The sequence below is a fragment of the Anopheles maculipalpis genome, chromosome X (assembly GCF_943734695.1).
Source record: "Anopheles maculipalpis chromosome X, idAnoMacuDA_375_x, whole genome shotgun sequence".
Classification (NCBI taxonomy): Eukaryota; Metazoa; Arthropoda; class Insecta; order Diptera; family Culicidae; genus Anopheles; species Anopheles maculipalpis.
Window position 1 is genome coordinate 19,738,019 of NC_064870.1, and position 18,089 is coordinate 19,756,107.

Sequence of the window (18,089 nt, forward strand, 5' to 3'; positions counted from 1 at the left end):
CGCTAATTTGGGTCCCTTCTCATTGCGGAATTCCCGGCAATGAGAAGGTAGACTCACTGGCCAAAAGACTCACAGACTCACTGGCCCGGTCTCTGTAGACCGAGCATTCATACGAATGGTGTCTCGATTGATGTCGAATCATTTTGCGTTGAATGCGAATGCGTTGAACAGCGTATAACTGTGCCTCAGACAAAAGTGTGTGACTGCGGTGACGAATTCCTTGATATGGATCACCTTCTGTGGTCCTGCGTGGAATTTGAAACCACTAGACGCTCCTTGTTGAGCGCAGTCGACCATATTGGCAGACGTCCGGATACAGAAATTAGAGAAGTGTTGGCTATCAGTGACCTCCCCTACATGAGACTCATCTTCAACCCCGTTAACGGGGCACAGCATTTGAAAACAGTTTCAACCCTACTGGAAAAAAGAAGTCTCTTATCCTGTCCAGCCTTGACACAACAAGTTGGCGTTGGGTTCGAGGTGTTTGGCGGGTTCTTTCTCGAGAGTAGCGAAGTCGCTGTTGCTGCTGCGGGATGGAACTAGCCAATCATCCTTAGATTGGACGCTGACCAGAGCGAATTTGAAATGTCACTGCGAGACTGCACTGGACAACACTGTACGCAGGCAAATCCCTTTTTGTGCTGTTCAAATAACTCTGCTTGCTTTGTTACAGTGCTGACCCTCATATCAAAAGGTTACCAAAAAAAAGCCACAATACACCATAACAGCCAAACTGGAAATACTCAACCCTCATCAATAGAACAGCTGCAACAAAACTATCGGATCAACAAAGACATCTATCAACAACAACCAAAATAGACCAGGGCATCAACCACCCACTCAACACTCACCCATAACCGAGCATTCCCGGGATAAGGCAAAAAAAAAACAGCGAGAAAATGCCCTAATAATCTTGTTTATATACAGTTAGTCATCACATGCGGTGTTGAAAATACGATGCAAGCCGTCATACTTTAAATAAAAAATTAAAAATATAAAAATAATGCATAGGAAGGGTACAATTGAACATAGATAGTCTTTTGTTTTATTGTTCGTAAATATGTACGATGGCTACTTCTTGTGTGCATTGTGAATAAATTTAAGAATCCGCTTATAATCATTTGATTGCATTTTTTCTAACATTACAAAAGTTTGTATGCATTATCCTATTCTTCCACTTTTGCCTCCGCATAAATACATTCTCCAAAACTATCACAAAGTCCGTGATTTAAGGGTTTGAACCATTGCAGATTATTCGGTTGAGAGGAACACGACCTGGATTCTCTGATCGGAAGTTTCAATGTAGTGATTGGTGCATCTTCCCAATGAAATCCATCGAAACGCATTCCATTTGATCGATTGCATTGCATACTCAATGGTGTGGAAAGATATGTTTCTAGAAGCTTATTTGTCCTTTTTTGATTCCAGTGAATTGATAAATAGTTTTTTGAACGAGGACCTGTTGCTGAGGATATATTTTGCCCTTGTACCCTGGAAATATGTCATAATAAATGTATGTATTATATATGTTGTGACACATGAACACTTGTTCATTACTATATTACAATTACACCTACTTCTTCATGTATTCAAAAAAATTGTACAACGAATTATCTGAGATGGAACTTTTGCAAACTTCGAGTTCTGTTGCTGGATAGTAATGTATGTAATTCACACACATTTCATCGCTGATTGAAAATCCTCCAAGAGTTGGCAATTTATAACCACGCGTATCGTAGTAGCAGGTAGTAACCAGAGCATCTCCCTAATGATAAAAGTAGTTATCATAAGACATGAAACACCTTATAGAAATGTAATACAGCGTTTTACATGCTAGTTTTACTTGTGAACTGTATTTTTCATTTCTGTAAAAGAAACATTACTTTTTAACATTAAATTATATTTCGCATCCGTCAAGATAGTTTTCACAGTTTTCAAGCCATATTTAACCACTATCTATTGAAGCGGGTTGATTACATTCAACTTCAGTGTTTGTCAAACCCCATAAAAGAATAAGAAAAATCAATTACTACTTAAGCACAGATAGCTGTATACAAATGAAAATAACTATTAATATAACATTAAATTTTTATATGTATGAGGCTTAAAGACTTTATTTTATACCACCGGGGCGGCCTGATGTTAGAGTCGACAGCGGCGCCGGTCTTTAATCAAATCCCATTCAGACCGTCCCCCCGTGGTGATGACTGACTATCCAACTACGTGGAATCGGCAAGACGTTTCGATGATCGGCATGATCAAAGAAGATCGTAAAGCCAAGAAGAAGAAAACGAAGAAGCTTAAACAATTTAATCAGAATTTCCATCAATTGTTTGATTAGAAACTATTTTCAAATGATGGATTTTATTGCACCCCTATGGACTGAGAAGAATTGACTAACCCGCTCCATTTGACACAGGTCAAATATAACTTGACAAAAGTGGTGAAATGGTAAAAAAGTCCTTCGCAGAAATAAAAAATTCAGTTCACTAGTAAAAATAGCCTGTAAGATGCAGTAAACGTAAAGTAATACTCACCGGGAGAACTTCAGGTTTATAACGAAGCTGTCGTATTTCTTGATAGTGGTGTGAGAAGAAATCGTCTCGATTAATAACTGGAAGCTCTTCCTTTCCTCGCAAATGCCTTGTAAGAACCCGCACACCTCGTAAATGTGTATGTAACTGTGAACCAAATATCGTAATGCCTGTTTTTGGTAAGGCTAATTTGGTGCACTCTGCTATACAATAACCGTACAGCGGAAATGCTATTTGTCCTGGTGGTATAGCCATTTTGTCTGTGTATTCCAATCCCAACTCCATAATAGCAGCATCATAGCGACGTAACTTCGATATTAGATTTATGCGCATACCTGAGCTATCAATAATGCCGGACTTCAAGTTTGGATTATTGAAATGAACTTCCAGGCGAATATGTGAATTGAACTCTTTGCCACCTACAGGTAGACCCGCTTCTTTTGGGTATGTGAAAGAACCAGCCCCCATAGCCCATAGTGCCATAACCTTTGAGCATAGGCGTCCATATGTAGGCATATCATTGCAAGGACCATTAAAAGTTGAAATCTCCGTTTTATTTGCGATACATTGAAAAACTTCCATATGGTGCACTAAGTCCTCGTTGTCTATTATTGGTTCAAATTGAATGATATGATGTTTGGTATTTATCAACCACGGTTCAAGTTGCTGTATTTTGCACCAATAGGTTGTTTCCACCGCTGGGACAACCACATTTTCCAGATGCACTTCTATCTTGTTCAGATATTGTGGCTCTTCATTGATGTGAATCTTATCAGCTCTTAGCAGTTGTAAAGGTAGCACACCTTGATTTTGTGCGCTTATATTTGGCATCATAGTAACATTACTTCTCCAGTCCAGCAGTGCGTCTATACGCCACCACACCAAATACATAGTGCCCGAGTGAAATACAATGTCCTGTGGATCACAAGTGTCAAATTTACGTCGAAATGCAATAGAGTTTTCATCCATATAAATGGTGTCACAATTTTGTATAGTATCAATAAAGAGATGTTTATAGTCTCCTGAAGTATATGTATCATAAGCGTGCTTCAATAGATTAGGAACAAACGAAAACACACATAAATCGGTGCGAGATAGTTGACCACGTTGTGAAAACCCAATAGCAAAGGTCTGGAATTTGCCATGTTCAAAGGTGCTGTTCACGTGTAAAAACACTTCATTTTCTCGCCAGTTTACCATCCATACGAGTTTTATCGATTTATGATTTAAATTCAGGCTATGAAGTCGCTCAGAGGAAATATCTGAAATTAAAAAGATATAGATAATACATACATTAAATAAATGTTAATGGAATCGTTGACGTTGATTAATAAAATGGTGAGTAACATATCATATCCAAACCACCCAGTACACATTTAGAGTACTCGCATAGAAGACCCATTTGTTTTATATCGCCGGTCCTAATTTCCCCATAGCAATAAGAAAGTTGACATAAAATCACACTTAAGATAAGATGTATTGAATATACAGGTCTAGTAATAGCCATCGTCAGCCAGATTTTTGACAGGCAGGTGTCCTTGGCTATGTATTGGTGACATGTTCATTGAGGTGCAGACAATCTTTATCATCAACAGAAGATCATCAACCACACCGAACAATATTGCTCATACTAGCAAATAATTAAAGATTTCAATGTATTCAACATGCATAGAACAATGATACGATTCGGACGCCCACCTGTCATCCTATTTTTCGTTGTTATTGCAAGAGCTGCTAAAACCCATGCATAGAATTTGATACTATTGCATACACATATTTTTTTTAAATTTATTTCTGGTGTAACAGTGTTACATTACTACGTGTTAAATTGTGCATATCTCCAATTTAAGCTATGACTTCGTTTTGTATAGGAATTTTTCAGGTTTAATTTAATTTAATTAAAATTAATGAAATGAATTCAAGTTTTTGGTAAAGCTGCGACACACAGTTTAACATAACATTTTTGAGATACGACGATTGTAGGATATGCAAAATACATTTCAGCCCGTTTTTAACAAATAATATATGAAAGGATTTAAAACACCTTAAATCTATTAGAAATTCAAAAAATCTTGAGAACTTACAATTCAATTTCTTTATCATAAATACACGATTTTGAAAAACAACAAAAATAATTTAAACTAAGCATTTAAAAGCTATATTCTGCTATTTATACTAATTACAGTAAATTTTGTCCCATGAGTGTGAAGCGCAGACGGGTTTTTCACATATTCCACATGCTTTTCTAGTCGATCGCCGTTTTTCACATAGGTGACAGTTACCTTTGTGTTTTACCCGACCTGACGCATCACGGATTTCTGCTATAGTTGAATCTACGTTTACTCACAATGTTGAAGCTAAATACTGTCCCAACATACTTTCTACTCCACTGCGGGGTCCAAAATGTCGCATTATTTTCATATTTTCTGATCGACGTTATATTTCTTTTGTCACTAATTGTAGAGATATTTTAAAAATAGGCGTCGGTAGTTTATGGATTTAAATAGAGTTGAAGTTTTTTTCTTTATTAAATTTATAGGCGACAAATGCAGCTACATCCAAAATGTTAAAGAAAAACCCTAGTGGCCACCGATTCGTCTTCCTTTTGCAACTGTATTCGAAAATACATTTGTCCATATTATCTACTCCTCCTTTTGAACGATTGTAGTCGACTATCATAAGTGATTAGTTTAGGGCCTTGAATTTCTGTATCAAAGTGGAATGTTGACAACAGTACTACAGCCCTATTCATCTTGGGAATTAAAAAATTCTAAAAAAATTAGGATTTGAAAAACTGTTTGGAATTGGATAGGAAGATTCTGCGTCACATGCCCACCATACCTTTATCCCGTACTTTGCCGGTTTAGACGGAATATATTGAGTTAATCCAGTAACATCGCGGTATGGAAATAATTGCTCTTCAACCGTAACATTTACTCTTGCAGCGTAGAACTGCTCATCCCCATGCAAAACGTTTGACTTATCCGAGTAGGTGGTTATAGAAGTAAGGAGTACAAATCGAAAATTGAATTAAAAGTAAATTTAAATAAATCTGGTTTTTAGCTGATACAATAGAAAACATTTTTTCTAGGCATTCCCAAAGTTTTATACCGATAGTTCTGTTATGTCAAATGTTATTAAGAATGAAAAGCACATAACATACCCGTGCAGGTGGTCATTGAAATGAAGGTTAGGAATTGTGGAAGCGTTCACATACATCAATTGGGAGAGTGTCAACTCAGCAAGAATTCTTAGCGCAACTTAGTTGGATACAAGGGGTAGAAGCGGGAGGAGCGAGAAATAAGCAAGTAGTGGAGAAATGCGCAATTGAAGATACGCGAAGGATAAAACGCACACAAATTTGGCACGATCAGTCGAGAAGATTGGTTAAGTGTTTTCAATGTGGTGGATCGGGACATGTCGCGCGAGAGTATGAGAAAGTGAAATGCCATGAGTGTGGACAGGAAGGACATTTGAAAAGAGATTGGCGGAGCGTTGCAATAGTAAAAGAGTCAACAGTACAGAAGCCTACGCATGTGCGTGTAGTTCTCCTTTTCTTTTTAATTTCCGCTAATTTATCGGAAACTCATTCTTGGAAACCCCCCTTCGCAAAAATCGGTGACATTCCGACTCCAACTACTGCTTGCAAGGGAATCGGATTTATTAGACTGACAAAATCACTTCTATGAATATCTCCGTTTTACCTAAAACCATTTTTCTACTGTGTGCTTGAACACCTGCTATTTTGATAACTTTAGTTGCACTTTTGATCTTTTAGCGCAAAGTTAACTGATCACCCCAAGACATTTTTGAAGCAAACATGCAAAAGTTAATCGAAACACAGAGCAGTGATGAGGAAGAAATCATCATTCCAAACAAAATTGTCAAAAACAGAATAGTATCCTCTGAATCTGAGTCTGATAATAACGATGTTGGTGATAGTGATTGTGACGAATCTTCAGTTCCAGATGTTTTTAGAGAATTGGAGTTAGAAGAAGAGAGGAATTCTCAACAAAAGAATGGGAGACATTTCCTTCTCCGAGCTGTGAAAGGGGATGAAAAAAAAAAAAAAATTTATGGAAAAAATTAAATTTGATGGATAAGCTACAAGAAAAATATCAGAAAGTGCACACACCAGGAGAAAACATAGTCATTGATAAAACGTTGATTCCATGGCGCATGGGCAGACTCATCTTTAGACAATATCCAACAAAACACACAAATTCACATGGGCGAAGGATTCACATGGGCTTCCAAAATTTATTGTAGAAAGTCTTCGGAGGGTATCAGAGAAACCGGAATGGCTCATAATGTTTGTATTAAACTTGCTGAAAAACTTTTCGAAGAAAGACGAACACTATATGTTGACAATTTCTACACAAGCTTGGACCACAAGACTCATCTTGTAGGAACCTTAAGGCATAACAAAAAATCCATGCCGAGAGCTGTTCTGGATAGTAAATTAAAAAAAGGTGAAATGATTGCCAAAGAAGACAAAAACGGAATTGTGGTTCTGAAATGGAAAGACTCTCGCGATGTAAGAATGTTATCAACGAAGCATGCTCCATATATGGTTAAAACTACAAAAAAATATTAGACGAATCAATCTGCTGCAAAACTAAAACCACTAGCTGTAGTAGACTATAAGAAATACAAATGTGGGATTGATTATTCGGACCAAATGTTCTCCTACGCCACAACAATGAGGTAAAGCGTCAAATGGTTTCGAAAACTATGAATCGAGCTTTTATTAGGAATCAGTGATGTAAACGCCTTAGTGGTTTTTAAAACTGCTACAAAGAATAAAATCGGAATTAGAGAATTTAGAGAGATGATTGCTGAGGAGTTCTTACAAATACCAGTCGAAAACACAACTAACTTCAGTCAGCAACAAGATCATCTTGTTTTAGCCGTCCGTCAGGACTCCAGTGGAAAAAAAAAATTGCGACGTGCATGCAAACGATCCTACAACAATGAGAGAGAAAACATGAGCCGCTCAAAGCCACGTGAAATTGTAAAAAGATTGTACATGCATGAGCTGTCCGGATCAACCTCGATTTTGTGCTGAGTGTTTCAAAATTCTTCATCGGAAACAAACAGTTAATTATAGATAGTGGAATAAACGGAAATAGAATTACAATAGAAACTCTTTTTTTTACAAAGAATAACCACGAAAGAAAAGAACTGTAAAAAAACGAATCTAAAGAAACGAACGAAACGAAACAACGTGTTAAGAGAGTAATTACATTGCAGGGCAGAAAAATCGAAGCACTATTCGGCACGGATGCTAAAGTTTCGACAATTCAAGAAAAATGGGCAGATAAGTTCGGAATTATGAAACCAAGCGAAAATACTTTAAAAGATTTCGGGCAAGCCGAAGTGAAAGTAAAATAAAAATTATGTGTAAGTAAGTAGAAAATGCAGATCGTACGGTCATGGGTGCAGGAAACGGCGATTATATTACGAGATAATTTTCTCGAACAAGAACAAGAGGATATCGCGGAAGGAGCGTTCAGCGTTTCTTTGACTCAAGAGATAGATCGGGTTAAAAGACAGCAGGAAATGATTAAATCGAACGGGGAAAACGAAGAAAATAAAAAACTGCTGCTATTGATTGAAGTATAGCAAATGTTTTGCGTTACACATGAAGAAAGAAGGATGCGTCAAAAGTAATATTACCAAAAATACCGTTAGTGGATAATGAGCCGGTATATGTGAAACCACGAAAGATGGAATTAGCACGGTAAAAAGTGTTGAGTGATTATTAGTTACAGGGATTATCAAGGATTCGGAATCCCCTTACAGTAAACCAATAGTATTGGTGCCAAAAAAAATGGACAATTTAGAATGGCGGTAGATTATCGAATGATGAATAAAAAAAATGGTGATAGATAAATATCCAATGCCAGATAACGAGCAATGTTTGCAAAAGCTGAATGGGGCTGAGAGGTTTATAACCCTCGATTTATTTAGTGGTTATTATCAAATTCCTATTGAAGCGAGCAGTTAGGACGTAATGGCGTTTTTCACACCTAGTGGACACTACAAGTTTACGCGTATGCCATTTACTTTAAAGAGCGATGACCAAAATGTTGGCTGAATGCAGAAAGCAGGGAGTAATATTGGTGGCGTATTTAGGCGATTTGATACTGCCCAGTAAAAATGAGAGCGATGTATTAGACAACTTAGAAATGCTGCTGGGAATAATATAGAATGCACGATAAATTTACGATAAATTTGGAGAAAAGTCATTTTTTCAAGAAGCAAATCGACGATTTGATCGGTAGAGTATTTGTACTTAAAGCGGATTGTGCAGCGGTCAAAGACGCGTACAAAAAGAGCTAAATGAATGCACGAGCAGCGAGATATTTTCAAAGAATATTGATATATGATTTTGAAATTGAGCATAGAAGTGGAATGAATATTCAACATGTTGATGCCTTAAGCGTAGCTCCGGTAGAGATACCTAAAGAAGTAGAGACGATATCAGAAAGAATATTAGCTATAGAAACAGCTAATATGGATATTTCATTGCAATGCAACATCAGGATAAGAATTTAGTGAACATTGTAGATACGTTATCGAGAGAAGCGATGTGCGATGAAGATGTTCAAATTAAGAATAATTATACGGCAGAGAAGCACAGTCTATTTAGGGTAGTGGAGGGTAAACACCAGTCAGGGTAAGATGGAGGGATGAAAAAAAGATTTCACGGTGATAAAGGGCAAATCAGTGTAGAAAAAGTGCTAGAGATGCTAAAGGAAGGCTTTTGGTTTATCAAAATACGAAAGTATGTACGATCATGCATAAATGCGAGTCCAAAATATGCGTATTTTAAGGAAAAGGGAGGCAGGCCGCAAGATTGGTTATATTTGCGAGCATACAAACCACAATTTTCACAACGCAATTCCTACTTGGATTTTTCTCAACCGAGTAATTGAATTTTTAGGCTGGTGGTGTAAGCTGCAGGATTTTTTTAGGGATTTCCAGTGTGTACTGCGGTCTATTGCAGTATTTGTTGTTGTTTGTTATTTTTGTTGTGGCTGAAACTGGTGTGACTATTGTACAACATAAACTGAAACAAAACAAAAACTTTTGTTTTAGGCCTGAGTATTCTGCTCATGGACATTACAGCAGTGTAAACTGCCATTTCTGCCTCCATTTATTCATCGTTGCCGATGGTATTGTGCATGAAGGTGACTGTTTTATCCTCACGAACAGCTATGGCACTATAAAAAAAACACTTACGGCAAAGACAGCACTGAATAAAACAAAGGAGAGGGATGGAGAGGATAATTAAGGAGCAGAATAATAGGCGACAGCGGTGCCGTCCTTCAAACCACAGGACCGAGGTTCAAATCTCACCCGGACCGTCCCCCCGTAGCGAGGACTGACTATCCAACTACGTGGTATCGGCAGTCTAGTAAGCCAAGAATTAGAAGAAGAGGACAAGACCGTTGTCTCTGGTGAATCGGTAATTGATCCTCATGTAGGGGTGGTCACTGGTAGCCAACACTTCTCTAATTTCTGTATCCGGTCGTCTGCCAATATGCTCGACTGCGCTCAACAAGGAGCGTCTAGTGGTTTCAAATTCCACGCAGGACCACAGAAGGTGATCCACGTCGTGGAATCCGTCACCGCAGTCACACACTTTTGTCTGAGACAGAGTTATACGCTGTAGATGAACATTCAACGCAAAATGATTCGACATCAGTCGATACATCATTCGTATGAATGCCCGGTCTACAGAGAGGCCATCGAACGAACCAAGGCCGCAAGGACACTTCTGGAGAGATCGAGAAAAGGAAACGTCCGAGTTCATCTGCCCCCCATCTGCCAGCGAGAGAGGAAAAGTTGCTGTTGGTAAACGTAGGAACTCCTGGGTCGAGATAGGTCGGTCGTAAAAAGCGCCTTCTTGGACGCCTATTTTGGCCAGTGAGTCTGCCTTTTCATTGCCGGGAATTCCACAATGAGAAGGGACCCAAATTAGCGAGATCTTATACGCCTTATCAAACATTGAGCCAAGCAGTTCAATGATTTTTATGGTAAGGAAATCCTGACCTTTAACAGCCTTCGGAGATCTCAGAGCTTCAATAGCACTAAGGCTATCAGTGAAGATGAAGTACTGGTCCGAATGTCTCGCTACTATCATCAATAATGCGTAAAATATTGTGGCTAGCTCTGCGGTGTAAACACTACATGGCTGCCTCAATTTGAAAAAAAGCTTGGGTGGACTCGCTAAAACACCGAAGCCAGTGCCATCCTCAGAGGGTGATCCATTAGTGTAGTACTGGCTTATTTGGTCTAAATGACCATACTTATTCATCAAAATACCCGGAGCTACCCTCGGGCGAAGTTCATTAGGTATGGTCTTAATTTCCTCGTGCATCGAGGAATCTGTTGTTAAAATGGAAATGTAGTTCTCAGGAAGGGCAGCACGATTTAATGCCTCTGGAGCGCTAGGATGCACTTGTAGGGCAACAAAATCTTCATAAATCTTGAGGAGAACCTGTCTTTAGAAGCACTTCAAATTTTTTTATTATCAAAGGATTTGATACGTCTGATGGATGTGTCAATTTTCGGGTCATATAGTCTTTTCTCCCTGTTTTTCCCGTGTCGCTAAAAGGAGAAAAGACTATCTTAGTTTTCGTTGCAGAGAACTTGATACCAAGGTTTTCTGACCACTCGGAAAGATAGTCCAGAGTGGTTTGTAAAGCCAGTTGTAATTTGTCGGCGTCTCTGCTTACAACAGATATAACGTCGTCGTCTGCCAATTGTCTAAGACTACAGTTTGGCGCTAGACAAGAGTCTATCTCACTAACATAAAAGTTATACAACAGGGGTCTCAAGCAGGACCCTTGTGCTAGTCCATGGAAGCTGGTTTGTTTTAACTGTACGTGACCATTGTTGAAATTCATAGATTTTTCCGACAAAAGGTTGAATAAGAAGTTATTCAAGTCCCAGGTCCGCATTTTCTAACTTTTGACTCAGTTTGTATGGAGAAACTGAGTCAAATGCCCCCTGTATGTCAAGGAAGATTGACCCCATGTTCTGCTTGCGTGCACGGGCAAGCTCTATATCAGTCACTAAAAGCGGTAAACAGTCATTAGTACCCCTGGATTAAAAAAAACCAAACTGAGTACTTGAGAGAAGGTTGTTGGTTTCCAACCATTCTTCTAATCGTAAAAGAATCATTCTTTCAAGGAGTTTCTTCAGCCACGAAAGTAACGATATCGGCCGATATGAATCGTGTCTTGATGGAGGTTTGGCAGGCTTCAAAATAGTGACAACTTTCACTTCCCTCCATTCATGCGGGACGCTGTAGAACTCCAACATATCGTTGAAGATTCTTAACAGACGTTTCTTGCCCATGTCGGGAAGATTTAGCAGCAGTTTGCTGTTGATCAGATCCAGGCCTGGGGAAGAATTTTTGCTTAATAGGAGAGCAAGCGATAGCTCAACCATAGTGAACGGTGAGTCCATGCTCCTTGCCAGGCGCATATTGTGTAAAGTTTTGCGTAGGAACGAAATTGGGTCAAAGCTTGTGGGCATATTTATTTAGTCACTCGCCAGAAAAACTTTCGCTCTCATTGGTGTTATTGGTGTTTCGCATCCTTCTAGCCATCCTCGAAAGCGAATTAAGTGAAGCCGAAACGTCTAGGTTATTGGCGTATCTACGCCAATAGCCCTTTTTCTTCGCCTTCAACAGGTTTTTACACTACCTCTCCAGTCCTTTATATTTTTCATATAAAGACCTTGAGCCCGTGTCACGGAATGCTTCAAACGCCTCCCGCTTCTTGTTAAAAGCCGCTTGGCATCCTTGTTCCACCAAGGAGTGTAAGGTTTTTTAAATGTCCTTGCTTGGTGGAAGCGCCTTGGTTGGGCCTGAAGAGCACACTTGTTTATAATTGAAACAAGTTTTTCGTACTCCTGAACTGGAGACAAATCTTCCAAGTCAAGAGAAAGCGAAGCGGCTACTAATTCACCGTATCTCGTCCAGTCGATGTTCCTCGTTAAGTCACATTTAACGGGGATTCCACCTTCTGGACATCCTGCCTTGATGTAGGAAATTTCTATCGGCAAGTTGTCACTACCGATAGAGTCCTGGATCACCTTCCAACTAAAATCCAGGGCCATCGCTGATGGACATAGAGACAAGTCCAGTGCACTCGCCCTACTCTTCGGTGAGTGCATCCTAGTTGCCTCTCCTGAGTTGAGGATTGAAAACCCAAATCTGTCGCAGATGTCTCGGATAATAGGAGCGCGAATGTCATCCTTATCACGTGTCACGTCACGTGAAAATCGCCAAATTTTGCCTTGACTCCGACAGTTTCAATCATATCTTGTCTAGGGGTGGGTATTCTGGTGAAAGTATGACTCTTTCGAACACCAATCAGCCAAGATTGAAAGAGGGGCTTCGGTTCAAGGAGATCGCTTTTTCTTGGGCTCCTTTTTTGGCAATTTAGGGAGCGCGCGTGGATGAAACAGCGTCCCGTTTGATAGGATGGGGAGCTTTATTTTTCTTGTGACGCTGTGTTGCCAAGCGATTTTTTATTGTTTATAACTCCTTTCTTTGCACCTTTTCATAATGCACTCTCGTTAACTTTACTGATCTCAGAGCAATCTATTCGAAGGCAACCGAACTGAAATCGCCATTTGCCATTTGGAACACACACTCACACATTAGGAACACACGTTAGAGTGGTGCGTAGCTCTTGCTTAGCGCCACTCAATCGACAGTACGAATATCGAGAGAACGTGGAGACACCAAAGAAAACAAAAGGCCACAACGTGTAATCACGATGATTACTCAATCACCCTTCGGGACAATGACCAAAGGCCTCCAAATATATTGTCTCCGTAGAGACGCTTTCATGAGAAACACCTTCAACGGGAGCTGGCGGCAAGCTGCATGCAAACATATATTTAGAATCTTCTTCTTCTTGGCTTAACGGCCTCTAAGGTCATGCCAGCCATCGAATGGCTTACTAGACTTCCGATACCACGTAGTTGGTTAGTCAATCCTCACTACGGGGGGGACGATCCGGATGGGATTTGAACCCCGGTCCGGCTTCTCAAACTTCCGGAAAAGGAGAAGTATTGAGCAATACAACTATACAGATAAGTATACAGTTCTTTTCATATTAACATTCCACCGATTTAATATAAATTAACAAAAATGAACTTTAAGGAAAACTCTTTGAAGTAAACGACATAAATAAAGCTAGCTTTCTCGGCCAACGCAGATGCTAGTTTTTGGGCTTAAATGTGAAACAACCTCATAATCCGATGTCCAACTTTGTTCGAGTAATTTGAGTGTCCCTCAACCCAGAGTAAGTCCTCAAAGTCTTTAACAAACTAGTAGGAAATGTTCTTTCTTAACATTTAAATTGACAAAAAACTACTCATGAACAAGCCGGTATCTAGCAAACGTCAAAATTCTGCAATTATCTATCATGGATATCCTACGAGAATTTTTTTCTAAAAAGCGTCTCTTTCTTAGTTTTGTTCTTTCTTCCCTTCTGGACCTCTTTGACCTTCTTGGACACGCAGACTTTCCCGATACCACGTAGTTGGATAGTCAGTCCTCACTACGGGGAAACGGATGGGATTTGAACCCCGGTCCTGCCATTTGTACACTTGCGCCGCTGTCGCATTACCACCAGGCTGCAAAGCTTTAAAGCACTGTTTTGAGAAGGTTTTGACGATTTTCCCAGCTCTCGTGGCCCTGAGCCTAATCGAAAAAATAGATTATTTTTTATGCAAAGAATGAAAATACTAAACTTATTCAGGCATGTGATTATTTGCAATAGGATTAAATATTGATTCGCATAAGCAATAATAAGATAAAGGCAAAAAAAAAGATTCTAAAAGGCTACGCACATAAAGGTCACATTCCTATTCTCCGTACCATTTATGTGGCTGCTTCCTTCAATATGCTGGAAATTCCATCTTAACGGAACAAGGAATGCAAAAAGGAATGTTAAGGAAAGAGGTGACCAAGAATTTAATTTCCTTCATCGGAATGCTCATTTCGTCATTGAACCGTGTTTCTTGCCTTGGTGCGTGGTTTCATAGAGACTTGCTCTACAAAACTATACCTGTTTAGGCAACGCATGAGCATGAGCATGAAGAGTTGTGTGAATAAAACAATGGGATAATAGCAATGAAACGATGTATAATTACGTATCGGCACGTTTTGGTCATTCGTATTATTAAATTTACTCTCTTATGAGGACAATAAAATCATCCTTTTATTCAACTAAACACCACAAGTTCTTCGTAAAGATGTGATTTTACATTTTAATGCATGTCAAATGTTTTGAAATGCAAAGTTTTTTGAAAAGTACTAGGCACGTTTAGTTTTCTGAAAATTAATAACTTATTTACGTATAATATAAAATTTTTCAGCGTTCATATGACCACCAATAATATAAGACCATTTTTACGTCCAATTTTCAAAACGCTGATTCCGATACTTATACTAGGTATAATTTTACCAAACTTTGCCAGAATTATCATAAACAACTGAACTATCTATAGGATATTTGTGTTTGTTCAAAAATTTGTCATTGATTGGGTAAATATAAATAAAGTGGATTTATATTATTCGACAAACAAAAAAATATTTATTTTTAGCACACCTAGCCCATCAAATAGTTGAAAAATGCAATGAATTAAAATTGTGAAAGAAATAATTGAACAACATTCCTGCACTTCACACTATAGTGAAAAGTGACACTTTGGTACAAATCAAAAACAATCAAAAACGAGTTTGGAATTGGAAACGAATGGAATGAAAACCAAATACAGAAAAAACGAGCCCAAAATCAAAAGTGAGACGGGAGAAAATTTAATTATTGATTTTCCTTTCGATTACTACTCTTATTTGCAACTTTATACCTAAACCATTGCAAGAATGTGATTACGTGAAGTACTAATGAGTTCTTGTCAATATTAACAGCAGTAACCTCGATAATTGCAACATTTTCCCCAACTGCAAATCGTTGGTCCCTTACAGCGGCTTATTAAGCCCCTTGGAGGGTCTTGTAACCATATTAAATCTGTTTTCCGATCTGCTGTGAGTTCAAGGAGTACAAGGAGATATTGCTCACCCGCGGACGCTCAGTCGATTTATCTTAACCGATAACCCGTTATTGACCACGCTTGTAGTTAACACATACACCTCTACTGTAATAGGACAAAAATGACATGACAACAAATGCGGTACCATGGAAAATTTTATTTATTTTATATTATTACGGCCTACCGCCATTTTGTCAGGTACCGTGGAAATGCAGTGCATTTTATTTCCGGAAAGACTATCTCGCCTGACTTCATTTGATTATTGTCAGGTGAATTTCTTGACATCTGATTAATGCCATGCGTGCTTTTCTGCGTGTGCCTTTTTCCACTCTTTATGTATTTTTCCTTATGGAAAATATGTAACATGACAGCAATACGGCCTGGCCGTCCTGTATGAATAAAAAAAATGTGTAAAATGAAGAGTTAGCACCACTTTTGCACCGGCATAGCAAACAAGAATGTTTTTTTCATAAATCATAACAGATAGATAAACAAAGAATCAGTTAACATCAAGTCGATGCTTTGAATGCATGCCAGAACGGGCAACAATAAACTAAACAGATGAAGCAGCGCGAGACAACGTCCTAGTGGAGCGGCCTAAGATGGAGCAGCTAGGGAGAACACCCAGCGTACCTTCAATGAAACAGTTCAATAAACCAGTGTAAATCTAGCACCCCGTGCGAGCAGCGGTTCTTTCGACGGCTTAGAAATTTGTTAATTTGTTACATGTAGAGCTACGGTCAACTTCGGGAAGAGAATTTGAATCCCGATTCAGGCTTCGAGTCACTGCCGGAGAACGCTCTGTAGTATCTTACTTCGGCTACCCGTCAAGGGCCTTGGAAGGATTACAGAACTTAGGCAGACTCGGGATATCAAATAAATTCTACTTTAAAAGCCTTGTACTGGAAAATCTTTTCTAAACCCACTTATTCCATCGATTTCCTATTCAAGCGACCATGAGCTGCTATGCTCCGTTAGTGATGTATAAATTTTGTGTTCCTTAATTCATACGGTAATTCAAATATGGTGATGTTAATTCCTATTTTTACCCATAGATGGCGTTAGTTTATGTTTTCGCGTTACAGCTGTACTCAAGCTAAAGCTAAATTAGCTAAAGCTAATTTAGTTACAGCTGTACTCAAGCTAAATAATAATAACTATTTCAAGCAAAACAATAGACCAACGATGGGAAAAAAACCTGCAGATGGAAACCTTTAGTAGACGCAGAGCAAAACAGAGGAAGAAGCAAAAATTTTTTACAGCATACTAAGCTAGCCGTTAGTCAAATTTGCTCTTAATTCTTATTCTTCTATCTTGATTCTCCAACATTAAATTGGCCTATTATTTTTGACTTTTTTCTGCTTCTTTGACGCTACTTTCTCGAGAGGTATTTGCCTGCTGTTCCTGGCTTTCCCTGAGTTAATTTCCCCCTAACTAGACGGTCAATACGGTGAGGTGGTCCGGGCAAGATTCGATACCCCTGGCATGTGAAAATCTATGCCACTTTACATGACAGGACCGGGGGTCAAATCCCATCCGGACCGTCCCCCGCACTGACTATGCAACTACGAGTTATCGGCAATCTTGTTAGTAATTCGATGGCCGGGCGTTAACTTAGAAGAGCCAAGCCGGTAAGAAGAAGTATTGAAGCGGTTCAAATATTACCCACAGTTTATTAATTAGGAAGTTATCCTCATGTATAATTGTAGCCTGACATTAACTCCTAACCAATTGGTACTGTATTTTTTTAATCTTATCAATTTTTCGATCTCGTTATACAAATATGAATTAATTAATGGGACTAGGAACATGCTTGATAAACCATGTTCATCCCGCAGCAAATGCTGATAATGGGCTAGATTGGTTTCATAATTACTTGCTAATTGATTTAACTAGAAACTAATATTCAGAAAAAAAATAGATAATACGAGCTCAACAAAGTAATTAATTAAATAATGGAGATTGATCAATTTTGAATACTGAACCAAAATTGTAACTGAAGTATTGAAAAAGATTGAGCAAAATTTACAATAATACCAGAGAGAAAGTTTAGCATTTTCCATACAGCCAGTACCAATTTAAACACGTTTAGCAACAACAAAAATTTAAGAAACCTACTATAACCGGCTATGCAGGATATTAACAGTGTAAACACCCAGCATCTAGCGTTGTAAGATGCCATGACTATCACCGTGCACGTTGATTGTTGTGTGTATGTTTTCTTTGTTTGAATTCTAGACATTGATCAACATTCGTTTTACTATGATTTCTTCACTTTTATGATTATTTCAGACATTGTTTGCAGATGAATAATATTGTTGGCACTTTCTTATTTTAACTAAAATGTAAAACACAAGTAGACCCCCCAATCAACCGTTCTGTCTAACGATATACACTGCACTGAACATATCAATATAAGAAAGCGAACCGAAAAGCCTGTTGTTTCTGCGCCGTCTCTGTAAAATTGAA

General features: G+C 38.7%; 1 protein-coding gene across 1 annotated transcript; it reads right to left on the bottom strand.

Moving 5' to 3' along the window:
- Positions 1 to 1,166: 1,166 nt before the first annotated feature.
- On the bottom strand, positions 1,167 to 3,749 carry LOC126562123 (tyramine beta-hydroxylase). Its single transcript, XM_050218549.1, has 3 exons — positions 2,538 to 3,749; positions 1,578 to 1,765; positions 1,167 to 1,491 (listed from the first exon to the last, which is right to left on the bottom strand). The coding sequence occupies exons 1-3, from the start codon at positions 3,732 to 3,734 to the stop codon at positions 1,167 to 1,169; spliced, it is 1,710 nt and encodes a 569-aa protein (XP_050074506.1). The 5' UTR covers positions 3,735 to 3,749.
- Between the last annotated feature and the right edge of the window lie 14,340 nt (positions 3,750 to 18,089).

What these genes read in the sequence shown, in the direction of transcription:
- LOC126562123 (XM_050218549.1), bottom strand. Translation starts at nt 3,734, where the DNA reads ATGGTAAACTGGCGAGAAAATGAAGTGTTTTTACACGTGAACAGCACC. An exon ending in ATAAACCTGAAGTTCTCCCG is followed by an intron (nt 1,766 to 2,537) that starts GTGAGTATTACT and finishes TTTTATCATTAG; the next exon opens with GGAGATGCTCTGGTTACTAC. An exon ending in TTTTTTGAATACATGAAGAA is followed by an intron (nt 1,492 to 1,577) that starts GTAGGTGTAATT and finishes ACATATTTCCAG; the next exon opens with GGTACAAGGGCAAAATATAT.